Raw genomic sequence first — 12385 nt, forward strand, 5'->3', positions numbered from 1 at the left:
TGAGGTAGGATTGTATTGCTATAAACTTCCCTCTTAGAACTGCTTTTGCTGCATCGCATAGGTTTTTGGTAGTTGTATTTTCATTGTCATTTGTTTCTAGGTAATTTTTGAGTTCCTTTTTGATTTCTTTAGTGATCTCTTGGTTACTTAGTAATTTATTGTTTCTCCTCCATGTATTTTTATTTTGTACAGATTTTTTCCTGTAATTGATATCTAGTCTCTTAGCATTGTGGTTGGATAAGATACTTGATAACGATTTCAGTTTTCTTAAATTTACCAAGGCTTGATTTGTGACCCAACAAGATATGATCTATTCAGGAGAATGTTCCATGATCACTTGAGAAGAAAGTGTATTCTGTTGTTTTTGCTTGGAATGTCTTATAAATATCGATTAAGTCCATCTTGTTTAATGTTTCATTTAAAGCTTGTGTTTCCTTACTTATTTTCATTTTGGATGATCTCTCCATTGGTGAAAGTGGGGGTGTTAAAGTCCCCTAGTGTTATTGTGTTAACTGTCGATTTCCCTTTTTATGGCTGTTAGCATTTGCCTTATGTATTGAGGTGCTCATATGTTGGGTGCCTAAATATTTAGAATTGTTATATCTTCATCTTGGATTGATCCTTTGATCATTAGGTGTAGTGTCCTTCTTTGTCTCTTGTAATAGTCTTAATTTTAAAGTGTGTTTTGTCTGATATGAGAATTGCTACTCCAGCTTTCTTTTGGTTTCCATTTTCATGGAATATCTCTTTCCATTCCCTCACTTTCAGTCTGTATGTGTCCCTAGGTTTGAAGTGAGTCTCTTGTAGACAGCATATACACAGGTCTTGTTTTTGTATCCATTCAACCAGTCTGTCTTTTGATTGTAGCGTTTAATCCATTTACATTTAAGGTAGTTACTGATATGTATGTTCCGATTACCATTTTCTTAATTGTTTTGGATATGTTATTGTAGATCTTTTCCTTCTCTTGTGTTTCCTGCGTAGAGAAGTTCACACCCAAACTAAGACTTACTAGTGCATAATTTTTTAAATGAGTGTAACCAGAGAAATTATGAGTTTAATAAGTGACTACACACTTGCACCAGTACGGTATAGCTGCCCCCTTCAGTTCTGTGTTAAAATCAAAGTTGTAATTTTATTCCTTTAATGATTATTCCATATGGTATTTCTTATTTCTAGTGTCTCCTTTACTCCTCTACACTTATTACACACTAAATTTATATACATTGTGTAAATATAAATATTTAATTTTATATATATATACATTTTCTAATTTCTTGATGCTTTTTAATCATGACATTGGAAATAAAAGTCAAATTTATAATTTGAAAATCTAGCTTACTTTTTCAGTGATGAACTATTATTTATTATTTCAGGACTCTCCAGTGTAATATATATTTTCTTTACCTTTTAAAAAATTAGAGTGAAGTAATAGTGAACTTATTGTCCATTTTCTCTAAGAGTAATTTTCTGCATTTCGGGAATAGGAGACTTTTTTTTTTTTTGCGGTACGCAGGCCTCTCACTGTTGTGGCCTCTCCTGTTGTGGAGCACAGGCTCCGTACATGCAGGCTCAGCGGCCATGGCTCACCGGCCCAGCTGCTCCACAGCATGTGGGATCTTCCCGGACCAGGGCACGAACCCGTGTCCCCTGCATCGGCAGGCAGACTCTCAACCACTGCGCCACCAGGGAAGCCCCGGAAATAGGAGACTTTTTAAAATATACACTTCATAATACTCTCCAGGCTCCAACAAATAAATACCTTATCTAACCTCTGTGCTTATATGACTGCTGACTTTGACAGTTGTCAGCATGATTTTTTATGCATCATCTCTTGCCTCCAGCAGATTCCCTTCCTGTCTAGATCTAAGAAATGTGAGAGTGAGGTAATCACACATACACAGATGCTCTGCTTCAGCAAGATGTAAAATGATATTAACAGGACAGCCACTTTCTCCCTTACTGCCCTATGTAAATTTACCAGCATATGTTTAATGGCTTACTATTGAATTCCTTGGTTATAAACCTGAGAGGATTAAAATACAATACAAAAATATATTTTTATAGCTTTGTAATAATGCTTATTGTCTTCTGTCTACTGTATGTTGAAGAGAAACTCATTTTTTATTTTCCTACAATTCCTATTCATTTATATGCTAAAAATACCAGAAACCACATTCAGGTTACCAGATAATTTCCATTCCTATTCCCATTCCAAGCATTACCTGTTCAATTTCCTAAATTAGTTTTTCATTATATATTTATTTTGATGTTTAAAATGCTTGACATTTTCTCTCTTCTGTACTGCATTCTTCTGTCTGTTTAGAGTTTCATCTAGCTTTCTCTCAAAGCATTTTCCATGTTGAAGATATGTCATTTTCCAAGTGAATAAGATTCCCTCCTTTTATTCTCCCAACATAGGTTGATACATTATGCTTTTGTGATAAGTTTATCTCTTCTCTATTTTAGGGTGTAATCACTCAGTGATTCTAAGAATATTGGTAGCATTTAGACCCAATTAAATAATCAGTTTGTTTCAAATAGAAGATAAGATAGGAGAATGATAAATGTCTTAGGCTTTATGGTTTTCCAGTAATGGATAATGAGGATTGACCCAAAGTAACATAATCAGATCAGAGACATTTGTTTTTGATGTGATCGTGATTTCAGCTTTACCTCCCAACTCCTCTTGAAAGCCGTTGGCCCTCTCAATGTGTGTAACAGAATCCAGTGCTATTTACCTTGCTGTTCACATTCTGCTCATATACTGCTTTTAGCTAATGTAACTAGAAAGATGAGATTAAAGAATAAGTTATAGTGGCCAGTACCCATTGCATCCAAGCTTTATCCTTACCAATCATTTATATTTTGACAGGAAAAATGACCAAAGTAAATGAAGCTGCAATTACGTAATACAATACTGTTATCGGAGCCATGTTGGAAAGAAATTTTTTTTTAATGTGTGTGTCTGTATGTGTACCTGTCTTCTAAAAAAAATAAGGAAAGGATCATTTCTCCATATTCTTCCTGAGTATGCATCCATTTCTCCTAAAGGGATAGACCTGTGGGAGAAAGTTCAAAATCTAATTCCCATCTTCGCTAGCAAGCATGACCTACCCCAGGAAGCAGCAAACGTGGTTATTTTTAGTAAAATATTTATGCAGACATTCTGCCTATACTCCTGCATATCTGTATAAAGTGGTAGCGATGTCTACAAAATGGGAGAAAAAAAGAATCTAGTCATTACAGAGAAATTTTAAAAACCCAAAGAATAGTTATCACTTTGTCAATTAGCAATAGATTCTTGATTTTTTCAGCAATAATTTCACTATATGTTTTCTGTTTCCTATTTTGAAAGACCATAAAATCTGTTGGCAGTATGTCAATGTAAATGATAGCACTAGGCAAAATCAATAGGAAAAAATTCTTAAAATATGTTTTGGCTTCATCTAAATTAAGTACCACACTATTATACAATTTAGTCAAATTCTGAAAGTATGGAATTATTTTCATGTCTGAAAATTATTCCAAAAACCAAACTTTAAAAAAAAATTTCCTTACTGTGTTATGCATAAATGGAGAATGCATTATTTTGTTACATTATCTTCTCTAATATAATTAGTTACTACATGACACAGTAAAGAGTGAACTCACTTAAAATCATTTGCATAAAAAAATTTTGCTTCTAACTAAGGAAATAGGTAACAGTATGGTATATTAATAGATTCATCATATAAATAAAGTTTCAAAAGCTAATACACAACAGAGAATTCTGTTGATAGAAGAAACCTTGGACCTAAACAGAAGTTGCAAAGGCAGGTAGCAGCAGTCCCAAGACTCATACCACAATCCTTTAATTTCTGGCCCATTGTTAATTTTCACTATTCTGCTTTTATGTTTAAAATGGAAATGACATTTTATATTATAAATTCAAACCTATGCTCAATTTTTCCAAAATTTTAATATAATAATCATTTGTCAAAGAAAGTTAATTTTCAATTGATAAATTATGTAAATATTAATGCCTTTGAAAATACGATTGTTTTGATGAAATATGTTGTCAAGGATGTCCATGATTATAAAGAAAGTTTTTAAAATGAAAAGAGGAAACTGTAAAAGATTTATCATTTTTATTTGGACTATTTTGCAATGTATATTTATAATGCTTTGTGATTTTTCTCTTTAGGCATGGAAGTATTCTGTTACTCTTCTTTTAGAAAAAATACTTCTATGCCATTCTTGAATATACCATGAATGTATAAATATATACATATATAAATGTGTATGTGGTGTATCAATGGGCATAATATTTTAACCTTGGGTTTTAAGTACTAAGTTTATGTATGTATGTATGTATATGTGTGCATGTGTATGTCTGAACTTTTAAGCACTAAATTTCATTGAAACTAACTTCATAACCTCATTTTTATACTTATGCTAATAAGTTTTTATAACAATGTTACTCAGATGTAATTAAAATAACATGCAGAAACTAAAAACTAAACAGTTTAACCTTTGTTATACACCTGAAACTAATATAAATTGTAGGTCAGTTTTTACTCATCCCTCACCACCCTCTCTTCTGAAAACCACCTCTTTGTTCTCTGTGTCTATGACTGTTTCTGTTTTGTTATGTTTGTTCATTTGTGTTCTTTTTTGGATTCCACATATAAGTGAAATCATACAGTATTTGTCTTTCTCTGACTTACTTCAACTAGCTTAATACACTCTTGGTTCATTCATGTTGTTCCTAATGGTAAGCTTTCATTCTTTTTATGGCTGAATAATATTCCATTGCACATATATACCAAATCTTCTTTATTCATTCATCTGTTGATAGGCTCTTAGGATATTTACATGTCGTGGCTATTGTGAATAATACGGCAGTGAACATAGGGTTGTATATGTCTTTTCAAATTAGTGTTTTTGTTTTCTTTGGGTAAATACCTGTGAGTAGAATTGCTGGATTTTATGGTAGTTCTATTTTTAATTTTTTAATGATCTTCTATACTGTTTTCCATAGTGACCACACCAATTTACATTCCCACCAACAGTGCACAAGGATTCCCTTTTCTCCACACCCGGCCAACACTTGTAACTTGTTGTCTTTTTGGTAGTTGGCCTTGCTATCTTAATATGTCTTCGCATTATTTTTAGTCCAGTTCTCTTCTATATGTGTAAACATATGTTTGTGTGTGTACAGTGAGAATAAGAAACAGAGACATACAGGGGCACAGAAATAAACATAGTTTTTACATGAGTCTAATTTTTGTAGTTTGTCATTTATCCACCTTGGCCTGACTCAAATTTTTAATTTGATTTATACCACTGTTACATATCAATAGAGTCATTAATGTATTCTAATGCCTTTTAACAATATTATTTTCCTCTCTAAACTGCTTTTTCCATTCATCTTATAATTTGTATATAGGATAACTGTAGAAAGCAAATTTCAATATCATTTTTCTACAGTGTAGGGTTATGTTCATTAGAGTTAGAAATAAATTTTCTTTGACTATACATTGTTTCAACATGGTAGGTAAACGTTTTGTATACCATGTGAGAAGTTTGGAAAGCTGCATTTTAGAATAAATTTAAATTTATTAATGTAGCTTTTGCAATCATTATTAAAACCATCAGTATTACAGGATCAGTCACACTGTACACATACTACCAGTAATGTGCATTCTAAACCAAGTAGTCAAATCACTTCATTTATATACCATGTGCAAAGTGCTAAATTATGTCCCATAGATTACATTTCTTATTCTGAACAGACTAAAGAATTAAATAAGACCTATATATAATACAAGGGGACATTTACTTATTACAAGAAAATAGCAAAAAAAAGTTTAGGTATAAGAGAAAAATGTCAACTAATATTTATTAAATGTTTTCTTTGTGTCAGGAACAGATGTAAGCAATTTTACATGTTTTAGCTCACTTAGTCTTCTCTACAATCTTAGTATATATATATATATATATATATATATACACACACACACATATGTATAAAATCTGTACAATTTTAGTATATATATAGTAGTATATATGTACTATATATAATAGTATGATAATTATACTATATTAATTTATATAGTATAAGTATATAAAATACATATAAGGTATAAAGTATATAGAGAATATATACACATATAGTATATAGTATATATATTAGATATAATATATGAATATAATATATATTATATAGTTTATATATATATGCTAAGATTGTGCATTTATACACACACACACTCTGATTGTTGTCTTTTGAGAGATGATGATATTGAGGCAGAGAGAAGTTACACAAGTAAAAAGTATTAGTTTATTCTGCCAATCTGGCAGAAAACCAAGTGTGCAAAGGAAAATATAGGGAGATGGGTTTAATGTGGTATGTTGGCACAGTATCATAAAATACTTTAAGTGGAAATTTAAATTGTTTTGAATAAGATAAATAAAAAATAGAGTTGTTATAGGTGATACTCTTACAGATTGTATTATCCTGGATTGTTGGTCATGGATTAATATTTACGTTGTAAAGCTTGACTTTTCAGTTACCAGTGGGTCATTCTTTCTCTAACTCTGTCCTCTTTGGTAAGCCTGAAGTCTCTTCCATAACTATACCATTTTCCTTAACTCTGAAAACCTCCTAATGGAAGTCTTATCTGCTTTCTACCTGTTTTTACAAGTGATCATCCACTACCCTATTAAAAAGAACATCAATAAGTCCTATGAGATAGGTAAAGCAGTAGAGGGTGATATGATAAGAAAAAAAGATATATCCAGGAAAGATGAGGTATAAAAATGAAAATTCAGAATTTCAATGTAGTATGCGATAATGTACACCTAACAAATTATGTGCATATATACCGAGAAATATACATATTTATTTATTATTCAAAAGTTTTCTTACTATATAATATACAACATTAAGTGATACAGATTTATACCTTAGAAAATGTTCCATTCTTTTTGTAATTTGATACTTTATATTTCTGATTTTAGTTAGGTCTTACAGACTAAATTTTAATATCCATGAATGAATTAAGAAAAAATACTATCTGTATTCTCTGTTCTGGTGGTCTTAGTGTATATAGGCAATATTCTAGAAAGATTCCCACTGGAAAAGAGCCCCTGATCCAGCACTGCAGGATATTCATTAGCATGGTATCTTTCAATATCCTTTTCAGAAAGAGATCTTTGTAATAGGCCTATGAACCACAATGAGGCCATGAGAAGACTTCAGAGATTTTTTTTTAATCCTTTGAAACCTTGTGCAAAAATGGATGTTTGCATGCTTTTTCATTGCTTTTCTTAGGAATTCTTAAAGCTTCTATTAAAAAACAAATGCCAAAAATTACTACTGGAAACCAGGATACTTCTACAAAGGGAGGAGCAATCTGAAACACAATGATTCATTCTCCAGTCACCGGAGATGTAAAGATCTTGCTTTCCAGCCACTGGAATGCAGCTGGCTTTTTGAAGCCTTTTTTGCTTCCAAGAGTTAATGGAGTGTCAGCCACTGCAAGTTAGATTTTGAACCAATAAAACTTAAATTTTATGCCTCCAGACCTATCAGTCCTTGACAACTCCCTGCCATAGTTAAGATTATTGAGACTTGGTTCCCTAAATGCACCTGTTAATGAGTCACTTGCTGCCTCCTTTTCAGTACTCAGTGGAATGTTTATAAAGGACTTGTTCTATGAATATATTATGCATCTCTGGAAATATTTACTAAAATGAAATGCATATCTAAAGAAAGTACACAGCATAAAACATACTATCATATTATTATTAACTAGATGAAAAATAACAAATGCCATCACCATATAGGTGATTTTTCTCTTTGGTACCAAAAATCCAGTGCTTTGGCACAACTGAATGTTGTTTTACATAATACTGTAACGAGGATCAGTACTTTGAAATGTAGGTTTCCTGCCAGTTCCGGAAACTTCTTGCCTGGGTATGTTCACCAGCCCAAGAGCATGGGAGAATATTGTTTGTAATTAGCTGGCCGATTTGAAACTTGTGAACAGTCCACTTGAAAACTACAGGTTCTAATTTTTTAAAAATATTTTTTATAATTATCTGAACTATTTTTTGGTTAAAAATAAAACTGAAAAATTGCCAAACTTTCCAAAAATGTAATGAAATATGGTCATAAAACTAAACCTTTTCACTTCACTTCTTATGAAATGATGTTCCACTATAAACAGGATGTTAATCCAAGACAGAATGTTATATGCACCTTGATCTTTGGCAGATCAAATAAATAGCAGTGTACAAAATGTTTTCTAAAGTTTGCTGAGCAGTGACTGCATTTCCAAAGAGCAGAGGTTAGAATATGTGTGTGTATGTGTGTGTATGTCATGTTCAGTTCCCCAAATCCATCATGCACCATTATTTATTTAATATTAAATATCAAAATATCAGGAGAGCCAAAGGAGAGACTAATAATGGGTGTAATTTTACACCTCACTGTAAAGGTGAAAAATAGAAAATGATAGTAAGGAGACTTATGTACCTCTGTCGTGGCAAACAATGGGACAAGAGGGGGAAAAAAAAAACTCCCTTGAATATTTGGCACATAGGCTAGTACTCATGCAGATTTGAGATTTAAATTCACAGTGCAAATATGGTGCTCCCCAAAACCCCATAAAGAGAATATAATTTAAGTGTTCTCATATTGGTAGTGCCACTCGATGATTTGCAGAAACAAACTCAAATCATATCTTGAAGATACCAACTTTAATCTTGCCAGGCAAAGGCAGTTTTAAGATACATCTCAATCTCAAATTTTAGAAGTGCTAGTTCCATGTAGACCCACATAGGGAGCCACTTAAGGATTCTGAGCAGAGAATAACACATTCTGAAATGTAATTCACTCTAAATTCCTTTGGATTAAATCTCAAGAATGGATAGAAACAGAAATGCCAAACAGGAGGCCAATTCACTAATAAGTGAGGTGAGTGATGGTGACTCAGACCAGGTTGTTAACTGTATAAGTGGTAAGAAGTGATTAGAATATGTGTGTTCTTGAGATCTGACCAGAAGGATTTGCTGATGGACAGAATGTAGAGTGTAGGGGAAAATGGAATAAAGGATAACTTCAAGTATATCATGAGCAATTGGAGAAATGGAATAAAGACTGAAGCTAGTGTATATCTGAGGGGAAAGGATAGGTGTTCAGTTTCAGTTTGGTGTGAAAGGTATTGGACATCCAAGCAAAATGTCAAGTTGGCACTTGTAGGTAAGAGGATGGAATTCAGAAGAGAACTCTGTTTTAAAGATATGATTTGGGGCTTCCCTGGTGGCGCAGTGGTTGCGCGTCCGCCTGCCGATGCAGGGGAACCGGGTTCGCGCCCCGGTCTGGGAGGATCCCACGTGCCGCGGAGCGGCTGGGCCCGTGAGCCATGGCCAATGAGCCTGCGCGTCCGGAGCCTGTGCTCCGCAACGGGAGAGGCCGCAGCAGAGAGAGGCCCGCATACCACAAAAAAAAAAAAAAAAAGATACGATATGGGCTCTCTTCCGCCGCCATTTTAAATCCAGCTCCGTACAATGTTCTGCCGCCGCTGCTGCCGCGACACGGTTTGTGCGCCAGCGCCTCCCGGCCAACAACTCAGCCGCTATGGAAGACATGAACGAGTACAGCAACATAGAGGAATTCGCAGAGGGATCCAAGATCAACGCGAGCAAGGATCAGCAGGATGACGGTAAAATGTTTATTGGAGGCTTGAGCTGGGATACAAGCGAGAAAGATCTGACTGAATATTTGTCTCGATTTGGGGAAGTTGTAGACTGCACAATTAAAACAGATCCAGTCACTGGAAGATCAAGAGGATTTGGATTTGTGCTTTTCAAAGATGCTGCTAGTGTTGATAAGGTTTTGGAAATGAAAGAACACAAGCTGGATGGCAAACTGATAGACCCTAAAAGAGCCAAAGCTTTAAAAGGGAAGGAACCCCCTAAAAAGGTTTTTGTGGGTGGATTGAGCCCAGATACTTCAGAAGAACAAAATAAAGAATGTTTTGGAGCCTTTGGAGGGATTGAAAATATTGAACTTCCCATGGATACAAAAACAAATGAAAGAAGAGGATTTTGTTTTATTACGTATACAGACGAAGAGCCAGTAAAGAAATTGTTAGAAAGCAGATATCATCAGATTGGTTCTGGGAAGTGTGAAATCAAAGTTGCACAACCCAAAGAGGTATATAGGGCAGCAACAGCAACAACAAAAAGGAGGAAGAGGTGCTGCAGCTGGTGGACGAGGTGGTACTAGGAGTCGTGGCCGAGGTCAGGGCCAAAACTGGAACCAAGGATTTAATAACTGTTATAGTCAAGGATATGGAAATTACAGTAGTGCCTATGGTGGTGATCAAAACTATAGTGGCTATGGCTACTATGATTATACTGGGTATAACTATAGGAACTATGGATATGGACAGGGATATACAGACTACAGTGGCCAACAGAGCACTTATGGCAAGGCATCTCGAGGGGGGTGGCAATCACCAAAATAATTACCAGCCATACTAAAAGGGGACATTGGAGAAAACAGGAAGAGATTGCTAAAGTAACCCATCTTGCAGGACGACATTGAAGATTGGTCTTCTGTTGATCTAAGATGATTATTTTGTAAAAGACTTTCTAGTGTACAAGACACAACTGTGTCCAACTGTATATAGCCGCCAATTAGTTTTTGTTTTTACTTTGTCTTTTGCTGTCTGTGTTATGACTTGACATGGATTTGCGTTTATACAAATTTTATTTGTATGATTTCATGTTAAACCTCAAATAAATGCTTCCTTATGTGATTGTTTAAAAAAAAGATATGATTTGGCTTTTCTTATCATTTATTTAAAACCATAATACAAAAAGAGATCACCCAGGGAGTAAGTTTGGACCAAGAAGAGGACCAAGAACGGAGTCTGAGACACTCTGAACAGTTTGAAAGGAGAAAAGGAAACACATGAAAAACTGTCTCAGAGAATGAGTGACATGTTTTTTGGGGTCAAATACAATGATTTCTTAAACTGGTGATAGAGACAAGAACATCTTAGGTAGAGTGGTGAATGGAAAACTGTACTGGAATAGATGTCTAGAAAGCCCTCTTTGTTAAAACTACATTGAAATACATCATAGAATAAAATGTATTCTGGATCTGTGACCTAACAGATAATGAACACTGAACATTTATTCAATTGTTAATTCATAATAATATAGGATTTGAAATTAATCATTATTTCTATGGGAAATAAATAGTTTGATGTTGTTAGTTGCTAGGGTAGGAGAGCATAAGTGTTTGTCAGTGACCTGTTTTCAGTTAGTTGTAATTTAGTCTTTTAAAAGCATAAATAATGCAGTTAACACAGTGCATGAGAATTGACTATGAGAAAACGTAAGATGTTAAATATTTTCCTTAAGTCACCTGACTATAGATGGACATTATTTTCTAAACTAAGATTAAAACAATAATATACCTTTAAAAGATGTGGCAATTATAAGAGTTAGACAGCAATAAAATTAGAAAAAAATAGGAAGTGATGGAGATAAAATCAGAGAAAACAATGGCTATGCCCGTCCAACGCCCATCCAGGAAAACAGGTGTTCTGTGTTGCCAAGATGGGCTTTCAAGGCCATATCAGGTACATCATTATTGGCAAGTCTGGTAGGAAATTCAAATAAAGTACATTTTTTTGATTTGATTCACAATGATCAAATCCTTGTTAAATTGTCTTCTTATTTAAATATCTTAAAATGAAATAATTTGCTGCCAGAACAACATGGGCATGTGGTTCACATAGCAGTTTTGTTTCTTGTTTATACCGATATTTCCATTTTAGCTTCCTATATCATTCTTCTGAAAATTTTATTAGTTTAATTTTCTTATATATCACCAATGTCTTTGCAGAATGGGTAAAGCAATAAGGATGTCTTAATTTATGGAGATAGAGTAAAAGAAAAAATGATAGTGTTCTTTTTACTCGGTTTAAATAGTTAAGAGAGATTATGCAAAGTCATAATAGGCTCAGAGGAAGAAAACAAACTATATTTCCTGTAGGATAAAGGTCTAAACAATAGTTAATGGTATGGTGGGTTCCAGTGAGGAGAATGAGGAAAGTGTGCAGTTTCTCAACTCCGGTTCTCAAGTAGAACTGATTTTATCCCCAGGGGACATTATACAATGCCTAGAGACATTTTTCATTATCAGAATTCAGCAAAAGGATGTGGGGTACTGGTGTGTAGAGGTCGGGGATGCTTGTAAACATCCTATAATGCACAAGAAATCTCCACACAACAAAAAATTACACGTCCAAAATGTCAGTAGTGCTGAGGTTGAGGAACTCTGCTATTATAGGTAAATTTACACCTAGTTCCCAACCTT

General features: G+C 34.0%; 1 protein-coding gene across 1 annotated transcript; it reads left to right on the plus strand.

Moving 5' to 3' along the window:
- The first annotated feature begins 9570 nt into the window (after positions 1-9570).
- On the plus strand, positions 9571-10741 carry LOC102977089 (heterogeneous nuclear ribonucleoprotein D-like). Its single transcript, XM_055089463.1, is given in 3 exon segments — positions 9571-10213; positions 10215-10496; positions 10498-10741. Coding segments are annotated over 3 exon segments (906 nt in total). The 5' UTR covers positions 9571-9628; the 3' UTR covers positions 10537-10741.
- The last annotated feature ends 1644 nt before the right edge of the window (positions 10742-12385 follow it).

This window comes from Physeter macrocephalus, chromosome 13 (genome assembly GCF_002837175.3).
Source record: "Physeter macrocephalus isolate SW-GA chromosome 13, ASM283717v5, whole genome shotgun sequence".
In the NCBI taxonomy this organism is placed as follows: Eukaryota; Metazoa; Chordata; class Mammalia; order Artiodactyla; family Physeteridae; genus Physeter; species Physeter macrocephalus.